Source organism: Varanus komodoensis, unplaced genomic scaffold, assembly GCF_004798865.1.
Source record: "Varanus komodoensis strain SLA01 unplaced genomic scaffold, ASM479886v1 scaffold41, whole genome shotgun sequence".
NCBI classification, from domain to species: domain Eukaryota; kingdom Metazoa; phylum Chordata; class Lepidosauria; order Squamata; family Varanidae; genus Varanus; species Varanus komodoensis.
Window position 1 is genome coordinate 7595484 of NW_025335954.1, and position 22012 is coordinate 7617495.

Genomic DNA, 22012 nt, shown 5'->3' on the forward strand with positions numbered 1-22012 from the left:
TGATTTCAAAAATCTTGCTCAAATCTCAGGAAAAAAATGTTGACATTTGACTTACTCATCTCAAAGTGGAGGAGTGAGGAACAAAAGTTAAGTTTCACAACTAACTGACCATGGGATCCATGTCGCACTTCCTTGCACAATTTGTTCCGTTCCTTTGACAGCAGGCAACACAATCAGGATGGGACAGCTCAAACCTATGGTTGATGCAATGGATGAGTGATTCTGGAGATACTGAGGGTTTCAATGACCTAGCTTTCTAGTTCTCATAAATAACACATGACAGGGGAAACATATGTCTAGTTAACACCAATTCAGAGTACAAGGTATCACCCAAATGTGGGAACCCTCTAAGGTGATGAGTTTGCCTGGTGTGCCTGACCAATAACAAACCAGTCAAGATGGCCCTTCTGAAGGAAGCAGCTTAAGTCCAGGAATAACTGGGACTACACATGCAAACAAAGAAAGGTCACATGCAGCATATACCCAAATATTTATTGCTATCCTTAGAAGATGTTTTAACTAATTGTAATCTGCCCAGAGGATCTGGCAGGAATAAAGTCAAACAAACAAACAAATAGCACTGGTTTCTAAGTTATATACTGCTGATTAAACATTCCATTTCCGCTCCCTGTGCTCTGCCCACTGTTCTAGCGGCTTGTTCTTGCTCCATTCTACTCTTGCCCCAACTAGTTTCAGCTGCCCCATCCTTGCCTCCCTTGGTATTTGGAACATATTTTCCTAGTTTACACAGGGGTCAGCCTTTATTGTATACATAATGATTAAGAGTGCCTCTGAGCCTTGAGGTTTTTGAGTAGGGCATATTTGTCTATCATACTCCCTACTTGGATCACTGATCCAGACATAGTCTGGACAGGTGATTTAACTGAATATGACAGAGGTGTGTATTGAGGGCTACAGTTAAACATGGAGCTACACAATCTCCAAAGGTTAGAAACACATTGAATGCAACAAAAGAGACTTGTATGCTCAGTAGGTATAATGATCCCTTAGAGAAACAAGAATCTTAGCCAGTCAGAATCTGGTAAAAGCAGGTTGCTTACCTGTAACTGATGTTCTTCGAGTGGCCATCTGTGCATTCACACATATGGGTGCTGTGCCTGCGCAGTGCCTAAGGCTGGAAAGATTAGAAAGCTAATGGTTTTTGGCAGGAAAAACTCAGCCCCCCTCCCCCTCAGTACTATATACGGAGCGGAGTGTCCACCATTTTCTCTGGTCTTTAAAAGACCGATCGTTCGCCCCCTTTCGGGAGAGAAATACATATAAGTTTGTTGGGTACTATGAACATTAATGCATGGTACCAATAAAGAACCCACTCACCGACACCAAGTGGGGCCGGCGGGTGGGTTGTGTGAATGCACAGATGGCCACTTGAAGAACATCAGTTACAGGTAAGCAACCTGCTTTTCTTCGTCATGGCCTCTGTGCATCACACATATGGGTGAGTAGCAACCTTACCAGACTCGGAGGAGGGCGGTGTCATCATTGAAGAACTGCGGAGAGGACAGCCCTACTGAAGGAACAGTCCTGTCTGGCACGCACATCAAGGTGGTAATGCCTGGCGAAACTGCACAGAGCAGCCCAAGTCGCAGCTTTGCAGACATCCTGGATTGGGATTCCCGCAGCAAAGGCAGAAGAAGCTGCTACCACTCTCGTGGAATGACCCCTCAGAACAACAGGTAAGTCTATTTTGGCAAGTTGGTATGCCAATACAATGGTCTGAACTATCCACTTTGACAGTCTTTGTGATGAAACAGGAGATCCTTTGGCATGCTCAGAATACTTAACAAAGAGTCTGTTGGAAAGGCGAAGGGATTCCCTGCGTGATCTGTAAAAGGCCAAACAATGACTCACATTGAGTGTATGCAAGGATCTCTCGATCGGGTTCCATGGCGATGGGAAGAAGGCCGGTAGAACAATTTCCTGATTCAAATGGAATGGTGTGGCTACCTTGGGTAAAAATGTAGAGTCCATTCAAAGAACCACCTTCTCCTTATGAAAGTTCAAATAAGGTGGATCTACTTGCAATGCACAAAGTTCACTAGCTCCATGAGCTGATGTGACAGCTACAAGAAAGGCTGTCTTCCAGGATACAAGACGCAAATCAACAGCCACCAAAGGTTCAAAAGGGGGTCTTGTTAGCACTTGAAGAACAACTGAAAGACTCCAGGTAGGCATGACAGGTCAGATTGAAGGATGAAGGTTCTGTAGTCCTTTAAGAAACCTCCTAATAAGAGGTTGTGAAAACACCAATGAGCCATGTATCGCACCACGGTAGTGTGATATCGCCGCTGTGTAAACCTTGATAGATGAAGGCTTAAGTCCCAAATGATGTAGCTGTAAAAGAAACTGAAGTATATTTTCAATCAAGTCTGACTCCGGAGCAAAGGAATGTGATTCAGCGAAAGATGAGAATCGGTGCCACTTCGCTGCATAAGACTTCCGAGTTGACGGTTGTAGAGCAGACTCGAGAATTCTCTGAATGTCCAAGTGTAGAGTACTCGATCCTGTAGGAAAGTCTATCGGAACCAAGGGAGCAAGCATCGCCTCGGGTTCATGAGTAGAGGCACCGAGCGTCCGAGTAGTCCTCGGTACCAAGTCAGTCCCGTTAGTCAGCGAATTCTCCATGCCGTGAGATTCAATGAAGCTAAGTCAGGGTGGCAGACTGCGCCGTCTTGTTGAGTTATCAAGCATGGTATTGACAGGAGGCGAAGAAAGGTGTTGTCCGAGATCCAAAGAAGGGTGGAAAACCACACTTGGTGGGGCCACCAAGGTGTAATTAGGATTCGCGTGGCACCGTCGCGTATGATCTTCAAAACGACTTTCATTAATAGGGGAATCAGAGGGAAGGCATAAATTCTGATGCTGGACCAAGAGATCATGAGGGCATCTTCCAATTACCTCGGTCCCATGCCCGCTCTGGAGCAGAATATCTCGCATACCCTGTTCCTGCGGGTGGCAAACAAGTCGATGTCCAGGTGTCCCCAGAGTTGGAAAAGTTGACTGCAGACCCGTTGATCTAACTCCCACTCGTGAGTCATCAACATGTGTCTGCTCAAGACGTCAGCTTCCTCGTTGTTGGTCCCGGCCAGATGGACCGCCAGGAGAATTACACCCCTCGGGATGCACCATTCCCAAATGTCCATAGACAGACAAGCTAGGGCTGCAGATTTTGTCCTGCCCTGTTTGTTGATGTAAAACACCACGACTACGCTGTCAGATGTGATCTGAATAACTTAGTGACGAACAGTGTCCTTGAAAGATCGAAGAGCTTTGAAAATTGCTAAGAGTTCGAGGTAGTTGATGTGTCTCGACGACTCTTGCCAGTTCCAAGTGCCCTGGGACAGAAGTCCTGCACATACAGCGCCCCACCCAATCAATGAAGCATTGGTATAAAGAGTCAGTGTTGGGTGAGGCGTCTGGAACGGGGTACCCATATTTAAATTGTTCGGAACAGTCCACCAAGTCAACATCTGTAGAACAGATTGAGGCAGTCGAATTGGCTTGTCGGGCAAATCTCGCTGCGGATGGAAATTCCCGTTGAACCATAGTTGAAGAGGACGTAGTTGGAGACTGGCGTGGGGGACAATGGCTACAGTGGCGGCCATGTGAACCAAAAGCTTCTGAACAGAGAGCACCAGGACGATCTTGTCTTGTCAAATCCGATGAATACAGGACCAAAGGCTGTCTTGATGGGCCGGAGGAAGAAAGGCCCTTGCTAGAGCGGAATCGAGACGAGCTCCGATGAAGTTAATCACCTGTGCAGGAATAAAGGACGATTTTTCACGGTTAATACACTGTCCTAAATCGTCCAGCAAAGAACAAGTTCTCTTGACAGCTGCAAGGAGACCTTCGCGGGTCTGAGAGACTATAAGCCAGTCATCCAGGTAGGGGTATGCTTGGATGCCTTGGAGCTGCAGATGCGCACACACTGGGGCCATACATTTCATAAAGACCCTCGGGGCTGTAGCTAATCCGAATTGGAGGACACTGAATTCGCATATGTCGGTCCCAACAGTAAAACACAGAAGACGTCTATGACCTGGTTGAATCAATATGTGGAAATAGGCGTCCTTCAAATCCAGTGAGGCAAACCAATCCTCTCTCCTCAGCAACAGAAGGATATTTTAAAGGGTGTTCATCTGAAATTTCTTTGGTTTGATAAATCTGTTAACGTTTCAGAGATCCAAGATTGGACGAAGACCACCATCCCGTTTAGGGACCATAAAATATCTAGAATAGAATCCATGAAGCCTCTCGAAACTGGAGAGCCGTCGAATCGCTCCTTTATGAAGTAAATGTTGCACTTCGTCCTCTAACACCTGTGAGCATGGTGTAAACCAGATCGGGCTCGAAGGAGAGATGGTATCGAATTCTATTCTGAATTCGAGCTGAATGATGGATAAAACCCATCGATCAGATGTGATGGACTCCCAAATGGGGAGTCGGCCTTGCAGCCACTCCCCAAAAGGGAAGGGGAAAGGTGGGTGGTGAGAGGGAGGAGAGGGTCACCCGCCCCATCAGCGTTGGAGCTTCTCATTGTCAAACCGGCGGCGGCCTTGCTGAAACCGTTGTTGAGGTTGATGCCTCCTGCACTGTTGTCATTGGTGGTATTGTTGTCTCGGAGGGGATTGGATCCAATAGGATGGACGCGACCAAGCCCACTTATGTTTCTGCTGTGCTGGCAGCTCCATCCGTCTGGCCGTCATGCGGGACTCATGAATGGACTTAAGTTTGTGGTCCATTTGAGAGTGAAAGAGTCCCAAGCCATTGAAGGGCATTTCCTCAATGCGCCTCTTCATTTCATTGGGGAAATTGCAACTTCTTAGCCAGGCATGTCTTCGTAGCGAAATGGCACCAACTAGGGCTCTAGAATTGGTGTCTACATGGTGGCGGGCTGTACAATTGTTGAACTGCCACTTCCATGCCCTCCTTGATGAAAGTCCTGGCCAAATCTCGTTGTTGTTCTAGCAGGGAAGCGGCAATGTTGTCCAGTTTTTGCATGATGAAAAACTGATACTTGGCAAGGGTGGCTTCGTAATTGGACATACAAAGGCCGAGTCCAGCGGCCGCGTAGACCCGGCATGCCAAGGTATCAATTTGTCTTCCCTCCTTGTCCCGGGGGGTGGTATGTCCCCTGGATTCCCTGCCTTGAGATGACTCAACAACGACGGAATTTGGCTTAGGATGGTGTAACAAGAAGGGTATGTCGCTCTCCCGAACCCGATATATAGATTTGTATCGCCGCACAGTGGGCTGTGGCTGTGTCGGCAGATCCCAAGGCTGGGTCATCGCCTGCCGCAATGTTGTAATCAATGGCAGGATGATCACAGGTGACTGTTCTCCCCTCACAATGCCATAGAACTTGTCGGTGCTCGGATCAGGCTGGTGTTGCGCCTCGATCTCGAGCGACCAAACAAGCCTAGACATCAGCTCTCCGAAGGAGATGTGCAGTTCTTCAGGAGATGCTGGGCCCTGAGATGTTATCGCAACATCGGGAGAGGTGGAGTCCACCTCGGAATCGGAGTCAGGTTCAAAATGATACGGGCCCGACGAAGAACTCCCCGGTGAGGTTGGGTGCTCGGGTTCTGCACGTCTGGAGGTAGACGGAGCTTCCCCGTGGACGGAGGGCGACGAACGGTCCCTTGGCTGAGGATGGAAGCCAAAGGAGTGGTAGTCTCCCCAACCCGATGGATAATTTTCATAGTAGGGCTGGAACCATTCCTCCTCGTGTTGTTCGTCCATACAAGTATGGTACCGCAGTGGAGAGGTGGAAGACCGATTCCTAGGCCTGGCCGGGGGCATTGGCGTTGGTGAGTGAGCCATGGGGGGAGAATCTTGAATTTCTCCGTCCGAAATGGACTTACGTTGTGGCTCCTTGGGTCACTCAGCCAACTGGCCCTGTTGAGGAACAGGATGTCCCGGAGATCCCGGTGGAGTGACCTGCATCGCTGCTCGTAGCATCGGTACCAATGGTGTTGGTACCGATGCAGCCGTCGGGATCGATGGGGCTGATGAACCCGACTCCTGATGTCTTTTTGACTTATGCGCCGGCTTGGCCGCTTTATCCTTCTTCGTCTTCTTATGAGAAGACTGATCCGACCTGCCATGCTTCCTTTTCTCCCGCTGTTTACGTGGGGGAGAAAGAGGTCATTGGGCTCCAGATGCTGATGTCCCATAGTCCGATGGGCGCGGCTGAGGCATGGGCGACATGGCCGCAGGGCGCTGGCCAGGCGTGGCCGAAGCGGGAGCCAGGCGCTGGCCAGAGGCAGCTGAGGCAGAAGCCAGGTGCTTGGCGGGCGGGGTCGGAGCAGGCCCAGATTTTGCAGCGAGCTGGTCCGACTGCATTAATGCTTGACCCCAGAGGAGTTTCTGCAAGCAATTCTCCCTGTTTTTCTGGGCCTGCTTGGTGAATGCAAGGCAATGGTGGCATTTATCTGTTCTGTGCCCCTCGCCGAGGCAAAGGAAACACAAGTCATGGGGGTCGGCTGGGGACATCTTGGACCCACATTCCACACATTTGCGGAAGGCCGCTCGCTGCGTCATCGAAGAAGAAGAAGAAGAAATAGAGGATAGTAAAGAGTGATAAGATAATATTTTTGGTTGGTTTTTTTTTTTTTAAAGACGAGGAAAAAGAGAAAGATTTAACAAGGGAACAATAACTTGGAGTAATAGCAATGAAGAGTAGCAAGAATGATTTGAATAAAAGAGCAAATGCGTAGTCAAGCAAGAGATGAACAGGCACGAGGCACAGCGAACGGCGGTCACAAAAGACTGGAGAAAATGGCGGACACTCCACTCTATATATAGTACCGAGGGGGAGGGGAGGGGAGTTTTCCCCGCCAAAAACCGTTAGCTTTCTAATCTTTCTGGCCTTAGGCATTGCGCAGGCGCAGCACCCATATGTGTGATGCACAGAGGCCACGATGAAGAACCATGAGGTTAAGCAAGTCCACAAGTCAAATGCTCTCCTCTTCTGTATAGGGACATAAACTACCTGCTGTGTATGATCAGCCAGTTTCTCCATTGCCATCAATCTTTAAACAACAATCAGACCAATTAAACACTCTGCAAAGTCCACCCTTCAAGGCTTGTATATAGTCGAAGCCTAATCAGTTTTGGAGAATTGCTCACTGGGCCTTGGACAGTTCATTAGCTATTAATTTCGGAGCTTCTGGGGTATCATTTGCTAGGATTTCAAAGGTGCAAAGGGACTGCAAGATGGAACATTTATTTACCCAGAACTTCCAAATTACTGTGCAACAAAAACAACCATGTTAGCAAGAATGAATATAACCTAGCCCTGGTGGTGACATACCAATTTTCTTTCTCCCCAACTTGAAGTTGTCTTGGACCATAACAGACATCACTTTAAAAGTGTATCTAGCAGCTATGTTTTCTTTTCACTTTTAGTCTAGAGTAGATAAGGCTCTCCAGTCAGGCTCTTAAAAGCCCTCCTGCCTGCCATGCTAGGGTCCCAATCCAGAATAGGGGTCCTGGACAAATTCTAGAGTTTTTTTAAAAAGTGAAAAAGACACAGCTGCTAGACATACATTTAAAGTAATGTCTGTATTGACCCTGTGTGCAAGGAGGAAGGGGGTTTTGTGGAGGGGCATTCAATCATGCATCCCCCCTCACTTGTGCTTTAAAGATTTCAGACCAGCCTCAGGCTTAACAATATACCTACTGTGGCCTATACAGGATTGGAGGAAGAGGGAGACAAGATGATAACTACCCTACACAATTATGCTGTTTCTTGGTTTTTCTCTCTTCAGCACACACACATTCACACACACACCTGGTGAATCATAGCACAGAGGTGATGAGACTTTTCTGTTAGCTATCTGCAGCCCCCTCTCAGAATTATGGCTAAGAAACCAAGAAGCAAAGAAGACACTTGCTGGATCAGACTGAAGGCTTATCTAGTCAAGTATCCTGCTTCCTACATTTGTCATTCAGATGAGTCTGAAAAGCTCGCAAATAGGGCAGAAAAACTTATTGAATCCAGAGGTTCAATAAGTTCACCACTGTTGGTTAACCTCCATTAAATTTCTATGATTCTCTGGGTTAAGACAGGAATTTTTTGAAACCAACTTATGGGGCAGTGATGTAAATAAAGTTCTAATAATAAAAAGCCCTAATAAATATGTCCTCATGGGATACTTCCCATCCTTATAACTGCATCTCCATTAACATTTACTACTATTTCAATAACTGTAGTTGAGGCGAACTTTACTAACCAACCAACCCCAAGGTAATGGCGTTAGTAGATACTGTCACAGTCACTGTAAAGCACATTTTTTGCAAGCAAGATCTGATGTCTGGTTACTCATGAAATTATTCAGGGAAAAAAGCATAGAAACTAAGCATGAGCTCCTGTATCCCTCAGAAACCGAGTAACTGCAGTGCCCTGCAGCTACTCTTTTCCAAAGCATCATGCCTAAAAGTAAAACAACACTTTTATATTAAGCACACTTTTTAAAAAGACAATATGGTGTAGAAGTTAATCATGTGAAGCTAGGAAGCCCAACTTCAAATCCACACTCAAGCCATGGAGGTAACTGGATGAACTCGGGCTGGGTGTGACAGATGTGACGTTTGTCATGTGGTTTGTCCTTGCACAATTTGTTTTTCTTTAACACATGACTGACATTGGCTTGAGTGATCACCCACCATGATCCCAACTGAAGTCCCACTGCAGATTGAGGAAGGGGAACAGGCACTTCCAAGCAAGTCCCATATTATGGTCCCAGTATGGCCCAACCCTGCACCCCACTTGTGCTGGCTATTCATTAAATGAAGAATCAATCATACAAGCACAATCTACATGACAAGGGTCACATCTAGTTTGGCCCTAGGCCTCAGAGCTGTTGTGAGGAGAAGGGAGGAGGAGAAGTTGCTTTGAGCTTCTTGGAAGAACAGAATTGATTCATTAACATGTAAAACACGCTTGAAACTGACCCTCATATTTTTTCAGAGGTGGCAGCCGCAAAGACTCCAGTTGGGATCAGAACCATAGAACAGGTGGTTTCAGTTTCAACCCCTTTCACCACATCATTTTCTGTGCTTTTGCTGCAAATGTTTTTCATCAGGAAAACAATAATGTTGAAGGAGAAAGGGAGCACAAGAAGCTGTGATACACAGAGTCAGAAGACGGTCTGATACTGACTTTCACTGGCTCTCCAAGATCTCAAATGGAGGTGTTTCCCAAGTCTACCTAGAGAGTTCAGAGACTGAGCCTGGTACTTGCTTCATGCCATGAATGTGTGTCCTATTCATTAGGGTGTTACCCTTCTCAAAACCCTCCCTTGCTCTGGGGTCTCAGTCAAGACTGAAGGTCTCCACAAAGGCAGGCAATGGCCAGTTCAAAGCATTCTTGCAAAAAAAATGCATAACATGCCATTTGGCTATAGAAATGCAGGCTGGACAAAGCATTCAATCTTTTAACTTTGAAACTACATACCAACATACATTAATACCTTCTTGAATTTTCAAGTAGCCTTCAAAGCAGCTGCTTCATAAAACACAAAGCTGTTTTGCTACTCTGATTCCAGTACCCAACATATAAGCAAGATCAGTCCCATCTCACACTGGATCTACTCTCCAACTCAGACACCTTCATCCCCAAATGATTGGAAAGGATAATCTATGCAAGTGACTGCACAATAAAGCACTTGTGTAGATGAAAATTACTGGGCTGCATTAGCAGAAAACAAAGCACAAATTAACTTCAGAAGGTTTGCGCACAATTCATTCCCTCTTTACTGGCCACTCTTGAACCAACCTGATCATGAATGCAAAATGGTGATTAGTGCGTATTATGGAATAATTAATCAAGATCAAGTGAACTCTGAGAGTGCATTGCCCATGGATTCTGAGGTAACATCAGGCCACAAAATGGGCTTTTTGTTTCTCGGCTGGCAACTCCCCTGCAGATGGCATTTGCAAACATATTATAGGAAAGACAGAAGTGCTACTGAAGAAAAAAGGGATCCTCAAAGATACATCTACTGCTGCAATGGTTTTGAAACCTTTGGGTACAAATGGTTCAAAGTCTCCTGATACAGCAGTACCTTGGCTCACAAACTTAATACGTTCCAGGACTCTGGTCGTGACCCAAATTGGTTGTGAGCCAAGTTAAATTTCCCCATAAGGTTCAATGTAAATAAGGTTAATCTGTTCTGTAACCATTTTTTAAATCAGAAAAATGTGAAGCAAAGTGACAACAACAAAGATTGTGGCCATCTCTCCCCCCCGCCCCCGCACAAGTGCAGCTATCTCCCCGCCCACCCAGCACCACCGAGATCGTACCTGTCATCCCTGCAGGCGCCTGTCATCCTGGCACGCTGGGGGGTGGTGGGGAGAGACAGGTGTGATCATGGGCGCACTGGGGGAGGGAGAGATGGGTGCAAATGGCACTAGGGGTGGGGAGATGGCCACGATCGCAGTTCCGTTTGTGCAGGGAAGGCATGCCTGATCAGAGGCGCGCTCCTGCAGGAAAGACAGGTAGATTCTCGGCAATCTCCCCCATGGCTCTGCTTTGCTGCTCCCGTCTTTCCTGCAGCAGCATGCCTCTGATCACGCATGCCTTCCCTGCATGAACAGAACTGCAATTGTGGCCATCTCCACACTTGGGTGGGGGGGGGGGGGGAATGGCTGCGATCTTGGTCGCCACCCAAAGTGGTGTTCACGACCCAAGTCAAACATTTTCAGAAATTTTTGTTCATGACCCAATTTGTTCATGAACCAAGGCATTCGTGAGCTGAGGTACCACTGTATATCCCCTACCCAAATGACTGAATGGACAAGCAGGCAATTCAACTTCATCATCTAATGGCATGGTAGTACCATGCCAAATCCACAGTACCTCCACAACAGCAAATGCGTTGTGCCATTTTTCCTGGAATGTCTGGTTTGGCACAATTCATGTCTGCCCTGAATTAAAAGTTTCCTGAAATAGAGTTGCTCCATGTGATCTCCCCAGATGAAGATACACACACACTGTTTAAAAGGGATTTCTAAATTATATGCCTGGATATTTACACTTTAAAAATGTGTGAATGCTGAGACATTCCACTAGACATGGTCCAATTCAGAGAAACACAGTCAAACTACATGTGCCAAAGCAAGCTTATATTTTTATTAACTCTAATGTAAGCACATGTGGCCCTGCTTTGAATCAGGACCACCCTGCTTTGGGAAAGTAGGATAAACCTCACACACACACACATACACACACACGTGTAGCACCATTTGCTTTCTGAAATCCCCACCCCATTATGCCACTGGAGCCTTTTTTCTTTTGTTAAACCTCATGCTCCCACAAGGGAGGAGCAATTACAAGAAGCTAAGATTTTTGGAGGGAGGAGCTGAGCCTTCTTGCTGGATCATTGTGGTCCCAATCTGAATTGGGTCTGTATGCACTTATGCCAGAGTAAATTGAGCTACATACTATGTAATTAACATAATATGCAGTTCTGCTTACAGAGACTCTGGGTGCTCAGACACTCTGTTCCATGGGAACTGCAGTTCTAATATACAGCTTGACTGAGAATGCAATAAAAGGATACGCTCTGCAGAGGAACATCTAAGAGTCTGCACATAAAATTACACAGATTAATCTCTCCTTGCTGGCATCTATCCTGCAAATCCACAGGAACAAAGCCTGAAACCATACACTAAATTCTGGTTGGGTAGAATCTGGCATCAATACATCCTAGAAGCATTCTGTGTTTTCTCTTCCATAATGCACAGGGGAAGGCATAAAATTCTCTTCAACTGAACAGCTTCCCATATAAAAGATCCCACTTTGCCAGGAAAGGTTGTGGTAACAGATCAAAGGGCAGTTTATTTAGCATCATGAAAAAGGAACTTTACCCTCTAATACCCTCCTTCCTTGAACTGTTTTTTGCCTGACCAGCAAGCAAAATACGGCACTTGCACCTTGGAGGCCTCTGTGCTACCTAGCCACGTACGGACCTTGTCAAGTCCTGAACAACTGTAACATGAAAATAAATGGGCCAAAGAAGTAAAATGCTACTGACCTGGAAAGCCAATTAACTGCAAGCCAATGAATTGTACAATTAAGGACTATCAAGCGTGAGCACTAGATTGTGTTTGTGAAGTATCCACATCTTAGGCAACATCTACACACACAGCATACATACCATTTATCTTCCTAGTCACAACCATCAAGTTCCTCAACACCCCAGCAATTCAGCAGCTAGAACATCAGTCTTATCTGAGGATAAATCTGAGTGTCCCTTTGCTGTAGGCTATATTACAACCCAGTTCACATGATGAAACAACCCACAGTTTGTTAGCGTGGGAGGGAGGGGTGCTGTTTCCAACCACTCATTCACTTATCGTGGTTGTTCAACCCATTCCTGGGTTGTTCTCCATGATTTCTGAACACAGAATTCTGGGTCGTTGAGGGAGACATGATACAGGATTATAATTTAAAAACAAACCCTGAGTTTTAACTCTGAGTTGTTCCTATAGAATCCCATGGCTGGATGTCACAGAGAACAATTGCCCACTCCTTCCTAAATAAACCACAGTTAACAAGCCTTGGATTGTTCCATTGTTGGACCAAATCAAAATATCTCACCTTTCCAGGCACAAGCATTCAGTTCCAAGGTACTTGGGACAGTTATTCTGAATGCTCTCTATGCTGATCTTATGAAGCAAGAACTAGAGTCCTGCCATACACTTTGGAATGTTGTAAAGACAAGAGTCAGAGATAGAATGAGTCACAGTCTGGTCAGGGCCGTCCATCATCAACTCTGGATCATGTCTACAGAATGCAAAGGCAGAAGAACTCACTCGCAGTGGCTTGCAGCTCAAGCAGCTACTGTCAGCCTGATCATGTGTTCTGCCAAGCTGAGCTGACCTGACTGAGTGGTACACAGAATCCAATGCAAGGGTCCAGCACAGCTGACCACTTGCCCCCCTTTTCTGAGGCTAAGATCTAAACTAATCTGATGCAGCAACTGACATTCCAGTAGCCCAGATTCTCCTTTGCATGGATTGCTGTGTGATGCACCTAGGATTGCTAGCACTCAAGAGAAATAGCTCTTCAATGGGACGGCTCTGCATCACTTGCCTGAAAAAGACCTGCCTGATCCCCAAACACATATTTCAAATGGGTCCCTTGAACAAGATTAGTACCAGGAGCAGCCATACCCTCTGGGAGCTCAGGAGAGGGCAATCACCCTCACTGCCTCCTCTCCTTCTCACTAGCTCAGTAGGTGCCTTAGTGCTGAAGCTCCTTGGTTTTGAAGTACAAACTACCAGGAGGCACAGTGCAACTCTTCTGTTTTGTCTTGTTTACCTGATTTTCCACAATGAGAGAAAAAGACCTAAACTGGTTTAAGGCAGCATCCTATGCATGTTTAAACAGAAGGAATGTCCTGCGCTGGTTGGGGAATGCTGCAAATTGTAGGACTTTTTTGGTCTAAAAATGCATAGGATTGTGCCTCTAGTAGTTACTCTAAAGACAACAGAACCCTGAGAACTGCAATTTGGGAAGGAGAGGGTTCATCCGATTGCACTAAATCCCAGGAGCTTGGAGGACTTTTGAATATGCCTGGTTCTTGTTCCAATGTCAACACATCACAGGCCAGGTTTCCCCACCCTGGGGCCCTCCAGATGTTTTGGATTCTAAATGCCACCAGCCCCACCCAGATTGGTCAATGAGGAATGGTGCAAGTGTGCATCCAAAATATTGGGAGGGCACAAGATTGGAGGATATGTATGTTCAAACTAAGCTCTAAAATCCTCCAGCAATTAACAATTCCTCGCATGTTCCTTGCTGTCCATTTCTGCACAGGTCAATCGACAATTTTTGTTTGCACCATCACAAGTTATTTTACAATACAAAGGTGAAAAGATAAAGTGTACTGGCATCTCCTGACATGGTATTTTTCCATTTTGTTGCACCAAGCCCATAGGGATAAGGAAGACACCACATAACTTTCTTTTCCCCCACTTTTCCAATTTTGATTTTTTTTAAGGCTACTGCTTTCACTTACAAAGCACAAGGCTAGCCCTACCATTAGGCAGAATGAAATATACAACCCCAGGGGGAAGATTTAGGGACACCATTAAAGGATTGCAAATTAAGTTGTTTGCCCCAATACAGGGTACAAAAATTAGCTTCTGGGTCACTCACCCAGAATAGTCATGAAAAAAATAAGGGCAAATATGCTGCTCAGCAAAAACCAAAAACAAAACCTGCTTCTGACTTCCAGTATTGTTACTGCCTTCTGCACAGACATAAACATCTACCTGCAGGAGTGAAGATGTAGTATTAAAATCTTATATCTGGTAGAAAAGCACCAAAAGTGTGTTTTTATTTTTTGTTTTAAATGAGCTGCAGCAGCTGCTGCAGCATCTTCTGTAGAAGGCTGCTGCTTATTAATTAACAGCAATTTTCAAAGAATCCCCCCCCCCCCCCGGCTGCCCCAGTCCTTTAAGAAATGGCTGAATTCTACAAGCCAGGTCAGTATCCTCCAAGGAACTCTGTAAATTTGCAGCCCAAATTGCAGTCTTCCAATCCAAGTCAATCTGGCTTGGTTCTCAATGCATAATTATGAGTGACACACAACACCTAGGGTGCTTCCAGGGGAAAGACTCCCAGCACTCTCATTGAGAAAACACTATGTAAGCACTTCTGCCTTTTTCTCCTTAATGGATTTTTTGCAATATGAAAAAAGGGGAAGCACCAATGGATTACAAGTAGAAGACAATATTGCCCAGAAAATTCTGTGAATGACGCAAGAGGCTAATATGTTAAAAGTCCTATCTCAAAGCACCCCACAAACATATTTCACATGCAAACAGCTAGCATCATTTTATCCAAGGGTCTTTTACAACAATTCCTAAAATATCACTGAGAGCTTACTGTCAGTTTTCAAGAACCTTCTAAACAGGTTTGCAGGATGTCACAACTCTTCCCATTTGGAAACAGCAGGATACAGGAAAACTGTGGGCTGCATCTCTACTCCAGTTCCAAACTAATTCCACTGTTTTGGCTTCTCTCAAACCATTCTGGAGCAGTGCTGTCTTAGGAGGTGCTGCAAATTATCTGTTCAAGAATGGCTCCCAAGGAGCAGAAGCAGCAAAAGCACCAAGTACAGTCAGCTCAGTCCTGAATGGTTACACATCCAGTGGCCGCCTTCCTCGGCAAACCATCTGCACTTAGTGATCCAGCCCCTGGTTGTGTGTAATCTTCCAAGGCCAAGTGTAAGTCAAGCAAAACTGACGCAAAGTGCTTCAACTGCATCCTCAGCGATCTCGTCCCAAGTGCAAAAATAACAACTGAGATGAGTCAAAACTCAGAGAAAAGAACTTATATTCCTCCAACTGTATGCTTCCTCCCATTCCTTACCACTAGCCCCTTCAAAACAACCACCACTGTCCAGTGCCCAGTGCTGGATCACTGAGCAAAGCTGAACAGCTGGATCCTATGTCCTATGCTGGTCAGCCTAACACTACAGTTAACAACTCATTTTTGCTAGGAGCCATATTCTGAATTGAGCAAAAGCGGAAGACCCCGCAACCTGTGCTCCACCCAGTGACTCATCACTGTATGACCTCGAAAGCAAGAAAACTACCATGGACCAGTCACTGCTTCTAATCCTGTGGCAGGGCACATCTTTCAGCCTGGGGGCCAAATTCAAGTTCAGAGAAGCTCTGGGGGGGGTGCTTTTAGGAGACCAAGGCAAAAGCAAAACAGGCAGGGCCAGAGGCAAACATATGCCCGGACTACCACCACCACCAGCACTCTAAAATAACAGTATATTTCAATTGAATGCTCTTGCTGCAGGTAACTAAGCCTTAGGAGAGGCATTTAACCCTTTAGGAGCCAAGGGGCAGGTAACTGCATAAATGCTGGGAGAAACACCAACTAGTGATTGAGGGAAAGAGTTTGTGGCCTTCTATGGGACCCGGAAGGTGAGATTTTGTTCCCAGAAGGCCAAATGGGTCCCTGAGCCTGAGGTTCCACACCTCTGCCAACATCTCACCTACCTCTTAGGCCTGCTGTAGAACTGAGAGCGGGGAGAACCATGCATGCTGCCCAAATACAACAAGGATGTGATATAAATTTAATAAATTCTTATTGAGCATGTATATTCTGAATCACGAGACAGAATGTGGTATAGAAAAAGTGACTATTTGCCTCCATCTGACAAAGTAATCTACATAAACTGCAGAGGAGGCGATAAATCTGTTCTTGGACTGTATCACTGCAGGTGGCTATCGTAGAAGTTGCAAATCTGAACACTCCAGAGAGAGAGAGAGAGAGAGAGAGAGAGAGAGAGAGAGAGAGAGAGAGAGAGAGAGAGAGAGAACGAGAACACACACACACATACACACCCCAAAAGTTAAAAAGCTAGACTACAACCCATCCTCTTGTTATGTGGAACGTGAAATATTGAAATGGCGGTTGGGGGTGGGGGATTAAGCAAAGTAATTCCTTCTTCCTTCCATCTAAAGCAGTCCAGCTCAAGAACAAAATTTATCCCGCCCCGCCCCCCGGCCGCTATTTCCAAAAACCAGACCATTGGGGTGGCAAAGAAGCATATCTAAGGCACACACCAATCCTTGTGACCAAAGACTATGCTCAAGCCCAGAAAGGAAGGCCTATGTAACTTGGACTTTTTTTATTGCACTATATTTATATGTCACATCTTACTCCCTCTTGTGAGGAACTCAAGGCAGCTTGCATTGCTCTCGTCCACTCCATTTTCATCCTTACAACAGCCCTGTAAGAGTCTGTGACTGGTCCAGAGCTGCCCAGTAAACTTGGCTGAGAGAGGACTAAAATTCAGATCTCCTGGTTCCCCAGTCCCACACTCTTAACCACTGCACCACAGTAGCTTCCAGGCTGCCTGTAAAAGATTACATATCCTCTGGGGACTCACTGTAGAACCGGTCAAAGGGTAAGACATCCAGCTTGGGAAGCTTGCATGCAACAAGTCAATCCTGTCCTCTTGTACAATGCAGAGTCATGGCTGCAAAAAATTTGCAAGTACTCACATGCAGCATTCTAAAATTGCCCAGCAATCATATATAATCCACCGCACACACAAACCAACCCACCCATGTTATGTAAGATTTAGGGCGGCAGCCACTAGAACCAGCAGTCAGACTAGTTTACAGTGCTTCAGCTGGGGAGGCAAAAAAGATAAAGCACCTCTGAAGGCCAGAGTAGTCACAGAAGACTGTTCTCTCTTGGCTTCCAGTCAAGGGCAATTCCATTCTCAACCCTGTAGCAATAAAGACTCAGGAATATAAACAAAGGGCTTACAGGCCAATAGCTCAATGAATAAATCGACATACAAATGCTGTGGCTTGCTATTTAATTACAGAACAAACCTATATGTGGGGATTTACCGCTGAGGAAAACTACCCTAGAATACGGTAGATTATATTAATTATAATATATTATATTGTGGCAAACTCCACATTGCCATGGATTGTTCAATTGGGCCTTGCAGCCAACCACAGGTCCTTGATGCATAAATGTTTTTGTACAGAACCAAGTCGAACCACTGATCCATTTTTCTAGCAATGGCTCGCCAGAATCTCAAGCAAAGGGGCCTCTCACATCTCGACAACAGATGTCACCCATTGAATCCAGAAACTTCTGCGTGCAAACCACATGCTCTCCCGCTAACTAGGACAACTCACAATTGGGACGGCAACAAGGACACATCTCATGCATTGCATCTTCAGACAAGCATGTGAGATGCCCTTAGGATTTTAGCCCAAGAGCACTTAGAAATTAACACCACTGAAATGAGCAAGTCAAAGGGGTTGAGGTAAGTCTTAGGGCTGATAAAAGTGAGGGCTGTCTGCCTTGCAAGTTCTACACATACTGTACATCACACAGCTTCAGAGATTCTGGTAACTGAATTCTTAACAATGTTTCTAAGTATATGGTTGAAAAGATGCTGCATAGTTTAAGGTGCTATCCAATGCATGCTTAGGCAGAAGAAGGTCCCATAAATTCCATCATTCCTCAGAGCGAGCTTGAGATTGTTGGGAGTTGTAGGGCTTTTTCTGTCTAAACATGCACAGGAGTGCACCCTTAGACACTTTTACAAAGGACACTGGCATCACCAGCACGATGCCCAAGAAACATCAGCACAATCTTTTGACCCAGCACTTTTGACCAGCTGGTGGATCCACCTTAAGCATTTTTATGTGGGAAGAACAAGCAGTAGGAATAGGCTACAAGGCTATTCTAAATACTTATCTGTTAACTAAGCAAGATTGGACATCGTTAACTACTTGTTTTCAAGGCTCCACAAGCCTAGGGAAAATACCAGCCCCACTTCAGGGAAGGTAACACACACGCAGGAAGGCAGAACCTTGGTGCTAGAATACATGCTTTGCATAAATAAAATCCCAGGTTCAGCCCCTGTGAGTCTCAGATAACAGAACTGTGGAAAACCTCGGCGTGATACCCTGGACAGCTGCTCCTTACAAGGTTAGGCAGTAGCAGAGTTGAAGCGCCCCAATCCAATAGATTACAAGGCATCTCTATATTTTAATGCCACATTAAAATAAGTAACTAAGTAGAGACTACAAAATATAGATTCTCAAACCAGTTAAAGGACATGCCATTTATTTCCCTCTATGAATGAATGCCTTCCCACTGTGTATATAATACTAGGCACCATCCAGCAAGTGCTTTTCCTGTATAAGCCACACCAAAACAGGGTGGAGTCTCCCAGTGGCAGATGCTGGAAGTACAAAGCTTGCACTGAACTTTCATCATAAGGTTCATTGCCAGTATCTTGTGAAGCGGATTCTAGTACTTCCTCACCCAACTTGGTACCCTCCCAATCTGCTGGATTGTAACTTTCATCATTCCCAGTCAATGCCCATGCAGGTTGGGAAAGGCCATCAACTGTATATTAGCCAGAATTCTTTAACTCAGCTTTACCCCCCGGGTGCGTTTTACATTCTCCATGCCAGCTAATCTTTTTGCCCAGCCATCCCCAGCTCCCATTTCTTGTGCCAACTGTGATATTTGTATTCTGCAATGACTTGCCACTATAGCCACTATCTATCCATTTCAATTTTGGTTTGCCCTCCATAATGGGCAAGTTTTGTGCCTGGCTACAGGAAGTTTTGCTTTATTAAGCTATATCACCTCATACACACATTAGCAAAGCAGCATCCCACTGACCATGCATCAAAGAAACCCATGGAGATGAATGACCTGCAGTCATTATGAATAACTATGAATAACCCCAAGGAAGTGTGAACCACAAACTTTGCCTGAAAGTAGTTGAAAAGGTTACATGTAAAAATTCAGAAGACATCATGAAGAAAGCCTTTACAAGCAACAATCCAAGGCCAAAATGGAACTCTTCTCAAGCAAAAAATTAGAGCCTGAAAAGGTTTAGTTATGAAGAAAAGCTTCGGCTGTTTTTTTAAATAACTGATATTATGCCAAGTCTTTCAAGCAGTGACAATTCCAGAACTTTTTACATGCAATGACCCAATGGGGTGGGGGGGGGACAAGACTGGTGAATTCCTTCTCTATAATCACTTTGTAGAAGAAGGTAGAAGAAACACGTTTGTAATGACCACTCAAGCTTAATGCATGACAGGCGCACTGTTTTTCTGCTCTTGGGTCCTTCATACCGAAGTTTCCTGTGTGGCAGAGTAAATAAGCACATTCCTAAGCCCTACTGATGATCCAGGCTTAGGATGTTTTGTTTTGTTTTTTGTGAAGGTGAGCAATTAAAAGGCATCTCACCACTTCACTGCTGCCACACCTTCCACACCCATCCCCAAAAGTAATGCTTCCTCCCCTCTAAATTCTACCATGCTATCTCCCAAACATGCTACGCCACCCACCAAAGGCACAGTGCACAGCCCAGATTCCACTGCATTTAAACTCTCTCCCCCATGCCTAGCTGTCTCCAGCTTAGCCAACTACATCAAACATTCAGCTACATCTCTGAGACTGTCAATTATACATTAATACTTGGCTGCTTTGCCATTTTCCTCCCCAATACACCCCTCCATTCAGTATATTTTGTGGAAGCGTTTCAAATCCCATATAGCTTTCCGGCAGGCAAGACGTGATCTCTTAAACGTAGGCCATATATGTCAGTAAGACAGAGGCCAAATCTTGAAGAAAGCCGGGAACTTACATTAAGAGTGAAATGCCAAGGCAAATTATTTATTGATTGAAACCGTAAAGAGAAAGAAAGGTGAGTTCAGTATGAGCAGGGTCATACAAAACGTGAATGCACCAGTAAAACCCGGGCGATGCAACCAAAAAAAAAAAGGGGGGGGGACAGCTAACGGTTGTGCATTTGTAGAAAACGGGATGATCCTCATCTCTTCGCCAGACTGAGACCCTGTAAATACTCACCTAGGAGTAAGTCCCATCGAACTCAAGGAGACTTACTAGAAATGCATAAGATTACTCTGCTACTTCTGTTGCGTTACCCTGGCGGGGGAAAACATTCCACTGCTATCTTCATTCAACGTTGAAGAGAACGGATTTCATTAAGGAAGATCTCTCTGGGAAACAGATGCTGATTTTAAAACCTCGCCCACCCCTGACCATCCCCACATGCATCACCACACATCTTCACACACACAAACATTCTCTCCTGTGAAGAATACGGATAACCCCCACGTCTTCTTCGCATAGGCCGGGGGGGGGGGACGCAAGCAAGTGAATGCAAAATATGCATATTCCCCTCCGTTTTTTTTAATGCAGCTTTGTTTCCAAACTGCAAAGCATATGTTGAATTCCTAAGCGCAACAGTCCCCCTTCTCTCCGTTTGGGGGTGGGGGAGCCGTTTTGCAGCAAAGAGGGGGAAAAAAACCAAGGCTCATTGTTTATAGTGGAGAATGAAGCTAACTGCAGAGAGACAACATAATAAATAAGACTGTTTGGTATTTATTCCATTCGGAAATTCTAATGATTAGGTAGAACCAAAGAAGGTATGTGAAAGAGGAAGGGGGAAAAGGTTTTCAACTCACCTTCAAGGGCAAAAACAGGAGCGATCCCTACTAGTGTGTGCAAAAATCCTAATAAGAGCAGCAAGGGCCCCATCACTTTTATCCTGTGGGCCAGCATGCTTGTGCAAAAATAAAATTCAGGTATCAAGACAGTCCACACAGCAGCTACCGCTGCTTTTTCTTTTAAAGTCTCCTCCTTCACCTCTTCTCCTTCTTCACTCTCTCCTTCCAAGGGTCTTCAGATCTTCCACCATCCACTGAAGTGGGGGGCGAGAGAATCAAGGAAAAGCCCGTCTCCCTCCTCCTCCTCTCTCCCTCCCAGCCCAGGAGATGAGAGAACCCAGCAGCGGCAAAGGCTGGGGAGGGGAGAGAGGAGGGAGTTCAGCCCTCCTTAGCAAGAAAGGAAGGTTGCATGCAGGAAAAATAAGAGACGGGGGGCCGCAATCGGAGGCAGCAACCCACCTTACCCCTTGCGCACGAAGATTAAATGCAAGCCAAGGTAACTGCAACGCTCATCAAAGCTTCCCAAGAATGATGCATGGAGGGAAGCGGGGGAAAGAAAAAGAAAGAGGGGTCCTTCTGGATCCAGAGCGAGACGGAGAAGCAGTAGCGCTCCTTTTTCCTTCCAAGCCCCTCCTAAGTGGTGCAGAGGGGAGGATGCACAGGCTGGTGCCGTCTGCACCCCAGTTGCGCTTTATCTACGAGGGGGTGTTCTTCGTTCTCCTGCCGCTTGCCGCTGCTGCTGCCGCTGCCGCCGCGCCGCCGGACAGAGGAAAATCAACCCCTGCCGGGCGCACCAGTAGCCTCGGCCGCCTGATGGAGCTCGCGCCGCCTCCTCCCTGCCTGACGTCATGGGCTCAGGGAAAGGCAGGGGAGGGCGCAGAAGACGGGGGCTACGCGGCAGTGGGCTTAGGGCGCATGCGCTTTCCGATCTCCTGCTGCTCGAATGGGAGAAACAGCAGGGTTGTTTCCTAGTTTTTTGTTTTTTTCT

The 22012-nt window shown here is 45.9% G+C and overlaps 1 protein-coding gene across 7 annotated transcripts in view; it reads right to left on the reverse strand.

The window, feature by feature from the left end:
• LRP1 (LDL receptor related protein 1) overlaps positions 1–21796 on the reverse strand; it is a 405127-nt gene extending 383331 nt beyond the window's left edge. For 5 of the 7 annotated variants that reach the window (XM_044443325.1, XM_044443324.1, XM_044443322.1 and 2 more), the window contains exon 1: positions 21043–21795. In XM_044443325.1, coding sequence (XP_044299260.1) covers positions 21043–21139 — 97 coding nt within the window. In that variant the 5' untranslated portion in view covers positions 21140–21795. Of the gene's footprint in view, positions 1–20422; positions 20648–21042 lie in introns of those variants that run through there. The other 2 variants (XM_044443327.1, XM_044443326.1) reach the window with 2 other exon arrangements.
• Between the last annotated feature and the right edge of the window lie 216 nt (positions 21797–22012).